The sequence below is a fragment of the Monopterus albus genome, unplaced genomic scaffold, assembly GCF_001952655.1.
Source record: "Monopterus albus unplaced genomic scaffold, M_albus_1.0 scaffold23.1, whole genome shotgun sequence".
NCBI classification, from domain to species: domain Eukaryota; kingdom Metazoa; phylum Chordata; class Actinopteri; order Synbranchiformes; family Synbranchidae; genus Monopterus; species Monopterus albus.
In genome coordinates, this window is record NW_018127903.1 from 371,441 (window position 1) to 388,767 (window position 17,327).

Consider the following 17,327-nt stretch of genomic DNA (forward strand, 5'->3'; position numbering starts at 1 on the left):
CACACACACACAAATTAAAAGCCACAACAAAAACACTGCATGAATTTGCCTCAGGGAAAATGCACAAACATCCAGGCAGACAGGAAGGTACTGGCCAACCAACCAGACATCACTGTAACAGACAAGGAACAGAAGGAGGTAGTGGTGAAAAACATAGCAGTTCTAAGTGAGAGCAACATCAAGAAGAAGGGAGTATGAGAAGTACCAGGAATTGGAGAGGATGTGGAAGGTGAAGGCCAAAGTGGTTCCAATGTTAGTAGGAGCACTTGGACCTGTGACTCCTACACTGAAAGAGTGGCTCCAACAGATCAATGAGAAATGAATTTTATATATCTATCTATCATCTATCTATATATCAGGCACCAAACTCTTTAAATTTTTGAATGCATACAATAGTTTGTACAAGACCCAATTAAATAAAAAAAAAACCAAACTCTTTAAATCACCTGGGAACTTTTTCAACTGCCTGATGACAACATTTACTCATCTTCCAGGTTTTGCATCAAACCAGTAACATCAATTTATTTACAGTAGTAATGTGAGTGTAGCCACGTCCTAAGCCTCACACTGTACTTTGATTAAAAACATGTTTGGTATACAAGCTTAAATAAATTCCACTTAAAGAGCCCTCTGACTGTCTTTAGTCTTTAACATGAACTTGGGACACATCTGGTAGTACAGCAGACTTGCTTTGAGTTGTCTCTGGTCCTGAATTGTTGACAAAGTCTTCGTTGTCCTCATCATCAAGATGACCAAAGTCATCATCATCATCATCATCATCATCATATCCCCCAGACCTGTCAAAGTCATCCATTTCCTTCTTCCCTCGACCCCGTTCATTCTTTCTCTGTTCACCATCTTCTTCTTTGGTGTCAAGATGTGAGCCTACCCTACATAAGGAGATCAACTCAACATGAGGCACTGGCACATGATATCACACATTAACATGTACTTTCATTAAGGCAAAGGGGAAAAAAAAAATCCCCCAGACTTTGTTTCAATGTCATATCATAATGTAAACAAAGAAGCAAATAAAAAGTAAAACAATGTGTTAAACACATTAAATGGCAATGCAAAGTCTGAAACTACAATCCTAATTAATTGTTCCGAAGATCAGAAAGATTCCAAAAATCAGTAGTAATGTACCTCATTGTCCACAAGATGGCAGAAAAACATGAGTAATTTATGTAACGGCAGAATACAAAATGATAGTTATTACTCCAATTTATGTTTGATTGTGGCCACAAATAAACACACACTAACAATACAGAACTACTCACGGAATAACGATGTTCTCTTTCTTCCCACACTTGCAGCAGATCTCTAGCTGAAGAGAACAGGGCTTACAAATGATGTGATACGCATCCTTGACAGTCTTTTGAGAACACTTTACACTGAAAGAGGAACACACAAATGCACAAATTTGTGACACATGCTGTTACAAGTGTGACACACCTATAAAGTGGACATATGCAGTTATGCAAGTCTGTGGAAAGTCATCAGACAGGTTTAAACTTCCAGCAGTTCCTTTAAATCAATGTGTGCCTTTTTGGGTCTACTCTTATGTAACCTGACCAGAGGGTCAACATGATCCTATGAGACACTGACATGAAACAGGGAAAAGAAGGAAATCTTAGCTGTGATCAGCCTGTAACTTGCAAGTACTTTGACTGATAAATAAAGATACAGATTATTTAACCAAAACATAATTACAGCTCATGTTGATTGTCTGCTCGTGAATCAGGGGTGACAATTACTACCGACCTGTTCACTAACAAATTTTGAAGTGCTGGACAGTTGTAGCAGTGGAGATACAGTGGGTACGGAAAGTATTCAGACCCCCTTAAATTTTTCACTGTTATATTGCAGCCATATGCTAAAATCATTTAAGTTCATTTTTTTCCTCATTAATGTACACACAGCACCCCATATTGACAGAAAAACACAGAATTTTTGACATTTTTGCAGATTTATTAAAAAAGAAAAACTGAAATATCACATGGTCATAAGTATTCAGACCCTTTGCTCAGTATTTAGTAGAAGCACCCTTTTGAGCTAATACAGCCATGAGTCTTTTTGGGAATGATGCAACAAGTTTTCACACCTGCATTTGGGGATCCTCTGCCATTCCTCCTTGCAGATCCTCTCCAGTGCTGTCAGGTTGGATGGTAAACGTTGGTGGACAGCCATTTTCAGGTCTCTCCAGAGATGCTCAATGGGGTTTAAGTCAGGGCTCTGTTCCTTTGACCTCATGATTCTCATTTGCTCTGACATGCACTGTGAGCTGTAGGGTCTTATATAGACAGGTGTGTGGCTTTCCTAATCACGTCCAATCAGTATAATCAAACACAGCTGGACTCAAATGAAGGTGTAGAACCATCTCAGGGATGATCAGAAGAAATGGACAGCACCTAAGTTAAATATATGAGTGTCACAGCAAAGGGTCTGAATACTTATGACCATGTGATATTTCAGTTTTTCTTTTTTAACAAATCTGCAAAAATGTCAAATATTCTGTGTCGTACCCACTGTAAATAACGTCTGCAGTCCCAGTGGGTACTCACCATTTTCGGGGCTGTGTTAGTGGCTTATATTTGTTGTACTTGACTTTCCACTCAAGAACACCTTTACAGTGTTGACAGAGTCCATCATGGGTCTTTGATTTTCCCTTCTACAATTAAGATCACAAGAGCAGGGAATGTTACCATAATAATGTTATAAAATGGCTTCGACAAAGAAAATGTATTGTCATTGACAACTATGCCTGAAGTCGAAAATATGCTATGCATTGCTTGCACAAGCCAAACCTGACTACAGTATATGTTCATTAACATTTTGCAACAGTACTGTTTCAGGATGGCCAGCAGACACAAAATATTGTAACCTACACAAAAGCACATTGTTATCTGTATAACGTAGGCCTATCCTACTATACAACCTCGGCTAGCGTTAACTCAAAACCTTTAAATCCCTTTAGTTGAGTACTTGTACAGACTAGACACGTGTGCAGACTAGAGACACACACACATACAAGAATCCTAAGTTTACACACCTTCACTTGTACTGTCGCTCCGTACTTGTCATTCTTGAAAGCAGTGGTGTTTTGATGCCTCTGGCCTCGCGACCGTGATACATTACCTTTCTGTAGACTCATCCTATTTTAGTTACTCATGTTATATGTGAATACAAATCCGTCAACCATGCACATCTATGCTACCGTGCCAGTAAAAGTACTAACCCGGAAGAAGTACGATCACAACATCATTGGCCAAGCACCAATCATCTATCTTTCTCAAGTGATTAAAATAAATCAAACTAAATAGCTGTTTCATAGCATAAATGGGGGAAATTCCAACTCTCTTTTTACACTTACAAACACGGTTAATAATAATAATAAAAAAAAGCATTTATATCTTCAATTACCTCATCAACTAAACAGCTAGAAACGCTTCAATCAATACTGATTGGACTGTGCCTTCAAAATATTAACCTCCGATTGGTTCACCTAAACGTCAATTTAAGCATTAGGTCACCACTCTGCGGCGTAGACAGACACGCCCATAAATAACCCTGCTTTGTGCTATTGGTGGATTTGTTTTATTACCTTCTTTGATATTTGTTCATGTAGCTGTCAATCACCGCCTCTCAGGCCACTGGAGCCAAGAAGATAGCAAGTCGAGTGATACGTTGATGTGTTGGAGTCAAGGGATACTGCTGTAAGCTGTTTGGTAAATCAGTACGGGCGTGTGAAGACTTCAGGCAATTTTATACTTTTATTGAATATAGTCTACCCCTGCGGTTGGGTAGCTGATTTAGACTTGACGTTATGAATGAAAAAACCTCGTTCTTATTCAGGATCATATGTTGAGAAAACAGAGCCCAGGAAAAAGAAGCGACAGTTTCGGACGGAGTCTGGACCGGGAGGACGAAGCGCCTAGCTAGCAACTCTCAGCTTTACTGGAGGGATACACACACCTTACGTGACATCGTTAACAAATAGGACACGGAACACGGGGTAATCTGACCAAGGATAACCTTTACAACCTCCTGGTTTCGAGCAGAAGATAAGTTGGTTGGCTTGTAGCGAAGATAACACTTGACTGTGGCGAAATTGGCCAATACTATCACCTCAAAAAAAGAAGAAAACAAAACAAACGTCCAGGTAATGTGACAATCTCTGCGGCCAGTTTTTAAAGAGACATACGCACACTTGCATGTTTGGTGTCGCTGGCTGACTGGTATATCATTCTTGGCAATAAATTGTGTCTGGAAAAAGCCTCCATAAACCAACCCAGAATCACTGTAAACACATTACTGCCTCCACCACCAGTTTACAGTAAATAATTGCGGGGCTCCAGCCTGGTTCCATGCCAGGAACATTGTGGAGCATTTTGGGGTCTATCCTAAGCTAACAGTCTGGATTATGTATTTTGCTGCCGCGTGTTTTGGGAAGTCAGCATCTTGCAGAAGAAACATTAACATCCATAGATTACAAGTGTGGCGATAGAGAGACTTCTTACTAATCTCTGGTGACGCTACAGTTTTATATAAGTGGCACACATGTAATTAAATTGAATCGAAGTCACCTGTGTGATTTTTTAGGCTTAATCCACCTGTATCTGGAGGTCCACCTGCTGGTTAGATGATTTCTTTTGTCAAACTACATCATAACGACAAAGGACCATTCAAAACATCCATTACATGGTGAAACTTGAAACTTTCCGTGGCTGAGTATAGTATGAACAACTGTAAAAGATGAAAAGGACAGTTTAGAAAATTAAGTGTGCAAGAAGAGTACTGAGCGTGTTTGCCATAGGCCTATAGAAATCTGTAGCTCCTTCAGGCAGGCAACAATTGTCTGCTTCATAGTTTAACAGTAATAACTCACTGTTAAAAAGGTCACCTGACTTCCTGTGTAGTTTTTTTGCCAGAAGACATATGAAGTTGGCTCTAATGAGATTTACCTTATGGGCTCTAGTTTTGGTATAATCTAAACGTTGCATGTTAGCAGAAGGGACACTATCTCCACCTTGAAGCTGTGGTGGTAGTGCTATGCTGTTGGGATGCTTTTCTACGGCAGGACCCAGATGTCTAAAATGAAAGCTCCTTACATTATGACAAATGTGCAACAATGGACTTCAAACAATAGTCATATCCTGGAGTCATAATTATATAGACTCAGGTGTGTAATTGCAATGTTGTAATAACAGGGTGTCGTGTTACTTCTAGCACTTTCGTTGCAAATACTGTGCACAACACACCGTCATAACCTAAAGAGGAGAGGTAACCTTAGGTGGGGGTCCAGATGCAGGGTGAAACAAGACAGCCTTTTAAGACAGTACTGAGTGATTTTGGAGCCTTGAGGCAGACAGAGAACAAACACTCAATCAGGGTCAGCACTGTATCTGTTTTATCATCTTGGCTGAAAAAAGCCATGCATTGTGGAGAGTGGAATTGATAGTGTATTAATAAAAAAGCGACAGCAGCCCAGTTGACCTCCAATCTTGCACCATCGTATGCCCCACCCCACCTAGAACATCATTCAGAGAGAACAAGAGCTTTGTGGCACAGATTTGCTCTTGTGATGTTTTCCTTGTGATTACTCTGGAGGGAATGCAGTGGTAAATAAGTGCTTCAGTTGTTTGAGAGAGCCCAGATGCTCTTTATTTGATGAAACTCCCTGTTTTCTTTTATCATCTGATGAAATCTTTCTTTCTGTTATAACCATGCTCACTCTTCCTGTCACAGTGTTTTGAGGATGAACCACTTATCCTTCAGCGAGCTATGCTGTCTGTTCTGCTGTCCGCCGTGCCCTAGCAAGATCGCCTCCAAGTTGGCCTTCCTGCCCCCAGAGCCCACCTACAGCCTCATGTGTGACGAGAGTGGCAGCAGATGGACGCTGCACCTCTCCGAGCGTGCTGACTGGCAGTACTCTGCCCGTGAGAAGGATGCCATTGAGTGTTTCATGACACGCACCTCTAGAGGGAACCGCATTGCCTGCATGTTTGTTCGCTGCTCACCCAATGCTCGTTACACGCTATTATTCTCCCACGGAAACGCAGTGGACTTGGGCCAGATGAGCAGCTTCTACATTGGTCTGGGTTCACGGATCAACTGCAACGTCTTCTCCTACGACTACTCGGGTTACGGGGTGAGTTCTGGGAAACCCTCAGAGAAGAACCTGTATGCTGACGTAGATGCTGCCTGGCAGGCACTCCGGTCAAGGTGAGGACAAATGATGGAGGGGAGATGGGGGGGGCACCTGTATATGAGAGGAAGGATAGAGTAATTGATTAGAAGTGATGAATGCAGTGATGTTAGTGAAGCTGAGTAGCACACAGATTCAGTAATTGATTTATATAAGAGTGAAACCATAAGCCTGTGTGGCTTCTATGTGTCAGGCACTCAGAAAATTCTAATTAGTGACAGCATCTAGTATAACAAATTAAATAATATTGTATGTGAGACTTGACATGCATTTCATGGTTTTAAATTGCATGCCTAATATAGTATCATAGCCCAGATCTTAAGGGGGAAGGGAAGTGACATAACATGGATGTATATAAATAATGCAAGCAAAATTGCATGATTATGTTCTAGTCTGAATTACTCTTGTAGTTTTTCCCTATTTAGTAAGTCACAGATTAAGCCACCAGCTGTGTAAACAGTGAGGAGAGTGTCATATTAATAACAAATGTCTGCTGGTGTCATTTTCGTTGACAGCTTTTCATTAGTAGAGCGAGATGATGTTGTGAATGAATGCCAGCATTTCTTGGTTCTCTTATGCAGTGAATGTCTGCAGCTATAGGGAAGTTTCACAAGGTGCTAAAAGAAACCGTTGGGGACTGGTGAAGTAAAAGGTGGCGTAAAATAAACCCAGAGGAAACTGAACTGATGGGGAAGAATCATAGAGCCCCACTGGCATAACAAAAAGAGGTAGAGTAAGAAAATGTGAAGAGTGTAGAATGAGATGGGTGGAGTGGTGGTTAAGTTGAACCTGATAAAGTCATAGGTGGAGAGATGCGAAATGGAAGTTTAAGATGACATGATGTTCTAGTAGGTGATAATAAGGAGTGTGTTTTCTGAGATTACTCTGCCCAGCCATATGTAGGTGTTAGTGGGTGCTCTGCTGCATCTATTTGTTCTGTAGGCTATGAATAGACTGATTATCAGCAGACTCATATTTATTGGCTTCAGATTCTTCTTCTGATTAGCAATTGTTATCTTGTATCAAAGCTCTGTAACTACAGTGAAACAAGCAAGAAATTTATACAACTGAACTACTAGGAAACGTGTTTTCTCACCTTTAGTAACTTCCTCCAGACAGTGCCTTCCTACACGTCAGCAGTATTCATCGGTCAGTCTACTCTCATGTCCTTCACTTCCTTACATCTATGTTTAAGGGCCTCTGCTTATTGTCTTCCACCCTCTCAGCATCTCCTTCTTTTGTCCTACTCCATGTCTCTGGGGCCTTTGTATTGAGGTTCTACAAATATTCAGTACATACACATGTACAAACACTATTAGTCTAGTAATCAATTAGTCCATCAACAGAAAATTCATTGGCAACTGTTCTGATCATTTTAATTATTTGTTTGAGTCACTTTTCAAGCAAACATGTTCAATATTTGCCAGTTCCAACCTCTCAAATACTTGATATAATAGTAAATAAAATACAGTTGCACTTTGACTATGGCTACGGCAAAGCAAGCAACATGATGACTGTTAAGGAAAAAAATTGTTTCCTTTAATACTGTATAATATATGAACAACCATCAGAGAGTGAGAAATAGAAAGAATTGAGATGGATACATCTTCAGTGTAATTTATTTCTGCAGAAAGGAGAAGTCTACAACAGCACTTGGAGATGCTTGTTACAGAGACTCAAAGAGTAAAGGAAGATTCAGTTCAATATAAGGCAGAGAATAACGTCACACACAAGAGGAGGGTGCGCTGAGAACAATAATGTATCTGTATTCAAAGAGTTTCTAAATTCCAAAACATAGTGGTTCACATGAGATAATTTCAAGGTCTACGGATATTACAGTTGCTTCTTGCAGCAAACAAAGATACCTTAGGCATTCAGTGTGTCAGCAGAAACAGAGTTCACTTGTTCAGTGTGTGAAAGGTTACCACAGTTAGTTACCAGACTATAGCTTAATATGAAAATGAACAATATAAATGGATATACTGATAAATGCCATTACAATGACACATTGGGCTTTGAAAAATTATGCTAGGTGTGTTTCATTATTTTCTTAATCTACAGATGAAGTAGTTAACAGATTGAGCGGTAATGATAATAACTATTGGTTGTAGCCCTACACATGCATACAAGACAGATGCTATTACTGTGCACCTGTTCTGACTGAGAACAGGATGTGGAGGCGTGTACAGTGTTTACTGTATCTGTGTGTGAGAGAGTGAAAGTAATGTCTATCATATTTGTGCCTTTTGTTTATGTAGATGAGGGGGAAATAAAACTTCATCCACTCAGCCAGTAAGTTGTGTTTGTCCACTTCCTGTTGGAAGACAAACAAATGACCAAGAGAGGAGACAGGAATGTGTGCTCAGGACAATTAAAACTGCTGGAAGAGAAACGGGCACAGAGGGAAAAAACTAGCCTTGTCTTGTGTTAGTGCTGATGTGGCCGTGTTTTCTGAACATGGCAAAAGAAGGTGTTGGCATTGCAGAGGTTTAAAATGTGCTGAAGTGCTGGAGGAGCCACTGATTACAAAATGTTACTGTTTCTTTAGCTACTGACTTTTGCTGTGAGGCTCACACAGCACGTCTGTTACATTTTACACTATTTCTACCATTTCACTGAATATTTTTAGTTTTCTCTAAATAAGGACCTTTTCATGTAAGGAAGCTGATAAGTTAAGCAGGAAACTCTTAACTCATAAAGCTCCTACATACAGGAAATGGGCTACGGCTGTGAAGAAGAACCCGCTTTTCTGGTGGCCTGACGCTCTGTGTTGGTGTGTGTGTGTGATCAAATACATTCCTTTGCTTTTCTGTCACTCCCATTTTCAATGTAGCACCCTTCTTTTCAGGAATACCACACAGATGCTGAATGCCACACAGATGCTTTAGTTACAATGTCGAATGTGAGGAAGGCCTTCTGGACAGTCTGAAACACATTCTTTCTTTTTATTTCTATACACAGCACCAACTACTTAAAGCAAAAAGTGGCTCTTAAGGCCCCTGTGTTGTTCTGCTCCTTTTTCTGTTGTTAATACACTAAGGATTCTCCTGATCCCTCATTTAGTCATGACTGGTGCAAAAATTATCTTTGAAATTTCACTTTAGTTGAGCAGAGATGAATAGTGCACACCCTAACTGTAGGCTGCTCTTCTTATACAAGCTATATACATAGTTAAATGGAAATATGCATGTTGTGACCCACCTTCTGTGCTTGTCTTTGACACACTGTGTGGCCCAGGCTCAGTTTTTACTGCCTGAACAGATGCATTATGTTGAGGAATTCATACTATAACTATAATGGAATGTCATTGACAATGATTGCTTTGTTAATACGTATTTTGATAATCGTGTGATGCATGGTAAGTCCTGCATGTCATCACAGTTGACTCTAAACTTGAAAATATTAGCTAAATATCTGAAGCTAAATTTGAATAACAGCACTCTATATTGGCACTACCTAATTTGCCTAGGCCAACTAAGCTTTTATACCCCGATCAGATGGGGAGGCCATTTACCTGCTGGTGTTAGGCCCAGGGGATGTAAAAGCTGGAACAAGTGAACTGTTTCTGTACATGCTCTACATGATGCTGATTATTAAAAATAGCATGGCAGGTATTAGCCCTACATCAGTCTCAAACACGGTGTCACATGTACAGAATGACAGTCACATATAAAGTGTTGGATGTCTGTCAAACACAGGCCACTGTTTAGGAGCAGGTCATGAGATAATGTAATTCAGGGTTTTAGGATTTTGCTTTTGTACATGGTTCTTCTTCCTGAAGTCAGATATGGACTGTGTGCCACAGAAGAGATGCAGGCCATCGATCTGTGTTCACTTTATTTTCTCATGAGTGTCAAACGCAATGTAGACATTAAACCTAAGAAGTCAATAATACAGAATTAAATGTGCCAAAGAATGAGAGAGAATTCATATGGAAGTTCAATATACAGGTTAAATGATGTTTACCTATTATTTGGCCCCAAAGACGTGGGTGTCAGGCCATGCCGTCTTAAATCTTCAGAGCCCCACAATAAGCAACGCTATTTTCCAGACCTAACTTACCCTTAACACGAAGCATCGTCTTGATTATGTTTTTATAACATTTATATTGTCACTTTTATAACATCCTGTATTCTAGAAGAGCCCTGTTTTGTCACTTTATGAAAACTAGAAGATAAACACTTTGAAGGGATGATGCACTTGTCCTGCTGGAGCACAAAATCATCTGATCAGGATGCTCTACTACAAAAAAAAACAAAAACAAATTAATAAAAGATCATTGGTCAGTTCCCCAAGTCTATTTAGTATGCTTTTTCTGGCTTAACCAAATGACAAACATCAATTTTGAAATTTGTGGATGGGAGACATTGATCACTGACAGCTACCTCCTCTATTGCCATGTCAGTCTGAGAGCTGCGCAGGCTGTTCAGCTACAGTGTGTGTTATGTTAACAGCCCCAGCACAAACTGCTTATGATGCCATGCATGAAACACTTTTGGTTGGCAACACTCTGAGGCCTCCAAACCCCTGATGATATACCAACTCAACAAGCACAGCCCTTTGATGTTGGTCCCCTGCTGTAACTTTGGCCTTTTATTAATCAACAAAAATGTGGGGCTTTCAGCTCCATTCATGAGCACAGTTAAAAGTTAATTGGGATTTATTAACAGAAAATGTTGAAAACCTTGAATGAATGAAATCACAATTTTTTTTTTTTCCTATTATCCTTGGCCTTGCATACCTTTCCACTTTTGGAGGTACATAACCTTCTTAGTGTGACACTCGTCAAAGATTTGAGTAAATAAAGCCCTGAATATCATATCATATTTTCTGCCTTTTTGACAGTTTGTGTCTGATGTCTGTGCTGGTTTGGGGACTGACTGCCTGCGTGATCAAAAAAGGGTCCGACCCCGCTGAACGTAAATCGACCTGACTTTATCACATCAAAAGGCCTCTCTGCATTGCCTCACATTAGTCGGCTGCCTACGTCCCTTGTGCATGTTACTCATGTTTGATCAGACGCTCATTATAAAGAAAAGAGCAGCTCTCTCTGCTTGTTGGACTATGTCATTGTATGGTTTTCCTACCAACTGGCATTTTCAACACTAGTTCCTGATTATTTTTTTTTCCCCCTTGGTCTGTTTTTGTGTTCTGTCAATCTTTTTCTCCTTAAGCTGTCAGCAAACCCACATGTTGACATGCTCGTGTAGGCTGCTTTTTTGCTTACTCAACAGTCATATGACAGAGGGCAGCCAGCCTAGCAGTCTCACCACGTAAGCTTAGCCAAGCACACTGATGAACACTCCTTATGTTTCGTTGTTCATCACATTGGATGAAGCACTCCCTTCACCTGAGCAGGGAGTGGACCAGATGATTCACTTAGTGTTATGAGTCAGTGGATTTACACATCCTCCGTTATCACACATTACAAGTACTCCTAGAATATGCCAGGTCTACTATTTGTTGTACCACATTGGAAGAAATTGGACATGTGAAAAAAGTATGGTTTATTGACTTAGGAGTAAACAAACTGATGGAAGCCATCATCCCACTTTCTCTCTTTTACATAGTGTGTGTGTGTGTGCATGTGCACACATTATTCCAAATGTGGGGGCCAAAACCTTTTTTGTGACACTGTGGGGACTCAGCCTTCCTCGTGGGGACCAGATGCTGGTCCTTGCCATGTAAGTCATTGAATTTTAGCGTGGTGACTTGGTTCAAGTTTAGGGCTAGGCAAGCAGTGGTTATGGTTGAAGTTGGAGCAAGGCTCCAGGAAATTGACAAAAACAAGAATGTGTGTGTGTTTTCTGCTACAGAATGGCACTGTATCTTTTTCTTTTCCCTCTGGAGGCGGGCCAGCAGTCAATCCTGCTAGGCTAATATTGAGTTGTAGCCTAGCAACCGATTTCCAATGAGCTTTCATACCGAGGTCTTCTCACACTGTGGCCAATAGAAACTAACAGGAAAAACTCACTTCCTGCTCAGTCATCTTATTGACCTAGATCAAAACGCTATCCGTCTTCTCAGATGTCCAATAGAAGGAAGAAATTCTAACAAGCATGGATACGCAGGCAGGCACCTCACCATTTATGTTTGTTTAATTTTTTTTGCTTGAAGTGTCAGTATCGGTTGGGCTGAGACAAATGCTGCTGTGCCTGTTAAGTCAGTTGGGTGGAGTGTGATCGCTCACCTGACTGTTCACGCTAGTACAGAACAACAGGAAAAAGGTCCTCTATGTTTATTATCCTCCCCTCCTAATATTTAATTTGGTCTTTCTGACCTGTGAGAATTGAGCAACAAACAGAGATTGCAACATATATTTAGTTTCAAAACAACTCTGAAAAGGCAGTGGAAGTATACAATGAAATGAAATGAGTTCAAATGTGCATAAGAACACATCACGGGAGCATTTCAGTGAAGAATCCCCCTGCTGTAGTGCAGCTGGTACACTAATCTGTACATATGTTCAGGATATCCTGAAATATCTTTTAGTCATAGTGGCTGCTATGGGATGAGAATATTTTTGATCTTTGGGTAATGAGGTGGGCGGCCAAAGGGAAAGGAGAGATGACATACGGGAATGAGGGAGGATGTGATGCATAATAGATTGGATTGGTGTCAGGAGACTAAACTGGTGATGGTTCGATCGAGGACTGTAATAGTGGAGCGTGACTGGCTATGGTCTGTTCAAGCTGAGATGCAGTGAAGTATGGTGTACACCAGTGGTAGCCGGTCTCGGTGGACTTGCATTTGTGTGGTGCTGGGTTGTATTGCTGTTTTGCCATGCATGATGATGATGATGCTGCTGATCTGCACTACAGTCATCTTCATCTTTGCATGACCTTTTCTCAACGTGTGAGAAAGGAAACCCACAGCAGTCCATCTAACAATGCCAAGAAAGCAGCTGGGCCAGCAGTTACAGTGGCATTACATTATTTATTGTATTTCTACAGGAGTCCTCTAGCAAAGTGCTCCTACTTACAGAATGTTAAAGTATAAATGTCGAGTTACTGTAGGTTTGGGGACAGCTTGTTGCACTTTCCATGTATCATGTCACCTGATGAATAAGATGCCAAATGGTTTCAACTGAACCTCTGTGTGTTGACATTTCATGGGCTTTACTTTACATCCATCCATCCATGTGGTGAGTGTTTGTGAGTCTTTAGGATTGGTTTAGCCTAAGTGAAATTGCTTATATACCAAGTGGTCTCTACCAGGACACATCCGAGTGGTACTTATCTTTCAGATTGCTTGATTTTTGCAGACTTTTTTTAAAGGTGTTAGTCCTAAAAAGTCTACATCAGAAAGGGCAGTGTCATTTCTTTTAATCCAGATTGTAAAAAAATGATAGATTTTGGTTTTCTCCTCACTATCCTTCATCTCTCTCAAATGGCTGTATTATGTCGGTTAACTGAGATAGGCTTTCAAGTCTATGAATTGTATATTCTAGTCAGCCAACCGTGAGAGTTGGACCTAATGGTGTTAACACGGCAGCACTCAACAGTGTCCAATAACACTTTCCCATGCTGTGCCAGTATTTTCACCCCTATTTATACTCAGTTGACACACCAACAGTAAACAGCTCCTGTATTCCTGCTACTCTCTGTGTGTGTACATTCCCATGTTCTCTCTGATGTGGATTGCCAATACTTCAGTCTTTTACCCTTTGGAGCAGTAGGCCAACATTACTGAAGATCGTTCCCATGTGAAGGTTGTGTTAAATGTGTGCATAGAGTCGGTAATTATAACAGTCCATCAGAGCAGTGTGGAGTGGTGTTAGACTTGGTGTTTGTGCGTTGTTCTTTACTGCGTGTTACAGGAGTGCAGAGGCTGTAATGTTGAGCCTGTAATGTTAGTGTTCCTAATTTTAATAACAGAGTAGTGCAGAGATTTTGTCAGGCTGTTTACTATGCACTATCCAGCAGTGCAGTGGCAGAAACAGGGATGTAGTTTTCTCAGAGCAGGTTTCAGGTCGTCAGCTGACTGTTTGCTCGAGCTGGTCATGTTCTTCATAATCATCTGTGGTAAAACATTCAAGGGGGCGAATACTTTTAATAGGCACTGTAGATGTTGTTTTAGCAGGCCCTATAATCACCAAGTCACTGTGGCAAGACGTTTCAGCCAGTAATAAAGTATGACTAAGTCTCTGTCAGCACACAGGTGTGGGGGAAATGAGAGAACAATGGGAGACTAATTGGCAGTGGGAGTGGATTTACAAAGTGAGGAGTGAAACCTAGAGAATTGTGGTTAAAGCAAGTTTCTCTTCTCTTATGGGGAGCAGTTTGGAGAAAAAAAAATCAGTCACTAAATAATGGATTCCAAAATATAAAATTGGCTTTTTCTATTTTAACCAATTGACTTTTTATAATTAACAGAGGGTGAAGCTGGACACCTGCCAGAATCTGGTAGAGCACACAGAATCTACCTGAATATGTCTGTAAATATCCTGCTCATGGCCAGTGGACAGGATACCAGTGAACCACCTGATATTCAGAAACCCTGTGTGCTTCTCCTAGGTATGGCATCCGACCAGAGAACGTGATCGTGTATGGACAGAGCATTGGCACCGTACCCTCTGTGGACCTGGCTTCCCGCTATGAGAGCGCTGCAGTCATCCTCCACTCCCCGCTCACCTCTGGCATGAGAGTGGCCTTCCCCGACACCAAGAAGACCTACTGCTTTGACGCCTTCCCAAAGTGAGTGCACTGTTCAGACAGATGGCATGTATGAAAGCCAAGCTAAGGGTATCACTAATATCCACTGAAAGGCAGAGAGCCTCCCTGCACTGATATTTGAATAACAAGTTCACACACATTATAAAAAAAACTAAACACTGTATGAATGAATGAATTAGCCTCAAGGAAAATACGCACACACACACACACACAAGCTGACAAATATAGACAAATTTAGATGTGTCAACTCAAATCAGGAAGTGTTTTTGTTCTTAATGAGTCATAGTGCTCAGAAATAGTGTCCCTCTAGTGGCTTGCCAGCAAACTACCTCTGCTCCATTTCGGTCTTGGTGAATGTTCAGCATTCTATTCAAATGTTTTTGTAGGTATCATTTGTACTGTGTTTTTACATCACTTTCTCTCTGCTTCCTTATTTTTTTACTCCAAAGTATTGACAAGATTGCCAAGGTAACGTCGCCAGTACTGGTGATACACGGTACGGAGGACGAGGTCATTGACTTCTCCCATGGCCTGGCGCTGTATGAACGCTGTCAGCGCCCAGTGGAGCCACTCTGGGTGGAAGGAGCAGGACACAATGATGTGGAGCTTTATGGACAGTACCTGGAGAGACTCAAACAGTTTGTTGCACATGAGCTGGTTAACTTGTAGTAGAGCTTGAACTAAGGTTGGAGAGGGAAGAAGAGAAGAAGCACTGGTGTTCAGGAGGGGTTGGATGAAGGACAAAGGGTACCACTTTTATTTCTTGTGAAGTAATGCGGGTAGAAGTGTTTGTTTGTGTGTTACTGACTTCTCTTATTATGAAACACCTCTCCTCCTTGAAGCTCCAGGTTGCCCGGACTCAGGGCCTGCCTGTAGCATCCACACCACATGCTGCAGCTGTGCAATTACAAGTATTTGGTCTCGCTTGTAGATTTTCTTTATATAACATTGGAAATTGCACATTGTGAAAGTGTGTGAATGAAAGAGGAAGTAGATGTTTACAGTGCACAGACAACATACGTGTACGTGCAGTATATGAGTGTGTGTGTGTGTGTGTGTGTGCGCCTGTGTCACATTTTTGTTGCCTTTTGAGAAGGACATGGTCCATGGCTCTTGAGAGACTTCTGGTCAGCTCTTGAAGGCTTTTGAGTTTCTGAGAAACAACCTTGCTACAAACTGAAGTGGACCAGGCTCTCTCTAACCCAGCTCAACTCCATCTGACTGTGAGGACAGGTTTGGTCCCACACACTGCTGTCATCATGATTTTCTTTTTTCTGGATTACTCTTTATTACATTTTTTTATATTATACATGGTGTTTGCACATATTAGCTGTCAAAGAAGAAATGGACAGGCCAAACTGGCACTATCCAACTGTGCCAGTGTAGCCAAACGTTTATTACAAGACACTGCAGAGCAGACTTAGACACACAAAGAAGTGTACTTTGTACAAATGACATCCCTGTTAGAAACACCTCCAAAGTTCTGATAGCTGTATTCAGTCCCTACTTCTCTGTTTAATCATGCAGTGGAACCATCTGCAGCTCATGTAGCCAGTTAAAAGGCTTGGGCTGTGTATCCTTGACCAATAAAGTGCAGGTTATTTTCTAACACAGTCTTTTGAAAGCATTTTCACAGTTCCTAGTTTAGTATTGCTGCTGTAATACCGGTATCACTACACGGCAGTCGGTGAACTTGATGTGCTGGACAGTTTTGGGATGAAACATTTGAATCTTCTTTGGAAATAAGTATTTGCCTTGTTAGAATAACTATTGTGAAGCCCATTGTTGACAGTGTTTCTGTCTTTGGGTCTGAAGATACCATGTTAAATAATGTATGTAGTTAATATTAGAGATCCTTCTTAAGTACCTCGATCGGATCTTCCTAGATGAATCTTTTTATATGATAAAAATGTAACTACTGTGGCAGCAGCTGCAGTCTGTGCTGTGGTCAAGATGTGCACCACTAATGCCAATCAGAATTGAACAGTGAACACTTAACGGCTGGTGTTGATTCATTTTCACTTCAGGATAAGTTAAAAATGACAATATTGCATTTTAAGTTACAGAGAAACATTTACTTGAGTACATTTGAGCTGAAAATGTATGGTCACACTATGTGTACCGTATTATGTCAGTGTATGCGGCTCAGCATTAAATGATGGGCAGTGTTTTGTTTTTGTCTTAATTTTTTCTGCATGGTATGTTTGGATCTATTGTTGTCTGTCTGAACTGGCCTGTCAGTGCTGAGTGAGGCAAAACAACATACAAGCCAGCTAATGACACCATTCAGACTGTCAGTGCCCTGAGAAGCTACTGCATGCCACAAAAGGCTAGTTTCTGGAGTTTATGTAACAAAGACAGACTTGCATAAGAAAACTTAAACTTCTTATGGGTATTTTTAATACCTGTGTTACACTTGAGCCAGTGTTCACAGAAGGAGTCAA

At 40.9% G+C, this 17,327-nt stretch overlaps 2 protein-coding genes across 2 annotated transcripts; one reads left to right on the forward strand and one right to left on the reverse strand.

The window, feature by feature from the left end:
* Positions 1-451: 451 nt before the first annotated feature.
* On the reverse strand, positions 452-3,385 carry cunh9orf85 (chromosome unknown C9orf85 homolog). The gene is made up of 4 exons (XM_020594436.1): positions 3,053-3,385; positions 2,565-2,671; positions 1,281-1,394; positions 452-890 (listed from the first exon to the last, which is right to left on the reverse strand). The coding sequence occupies exons 1-4, from the start codon at positions 3,152-3,154 to the stop codon at positions 641-643; spliced, it is 573 nt and encodes a 190-aa protein (XP_020450092.1). The 5' UTR covers positions 3,155-3,385; the 3' UTR covers positions 452-640.
* Positions 3,386-3,581: 196 nt separating this feature from the next.
* On the forward strand, positions 3,582-17,051 carry abhd17b (abhydrolase domain containing 17B, depalmitoylase). The gene is made up of 4 exons (XM_020594435.1): positions 3,582-4,162; positions 5,749-6,225; positions 14,725-14,904; positions 15,333-17,051. Exons 2-4 carry the CDS (start codon positions 5,759-5,761, stop codon positions 15,550-15,552), a joined length of 867 nt encoding a protein of 288 aa, XP_020450091.1. The 5' UTR covers positions 3,582-4,162; positions 5,749-5,758; the 3' UTR covers positions 15,553-17,051.
* Positions 17,052-17,327: the final 276 nt, after the last annotated feature.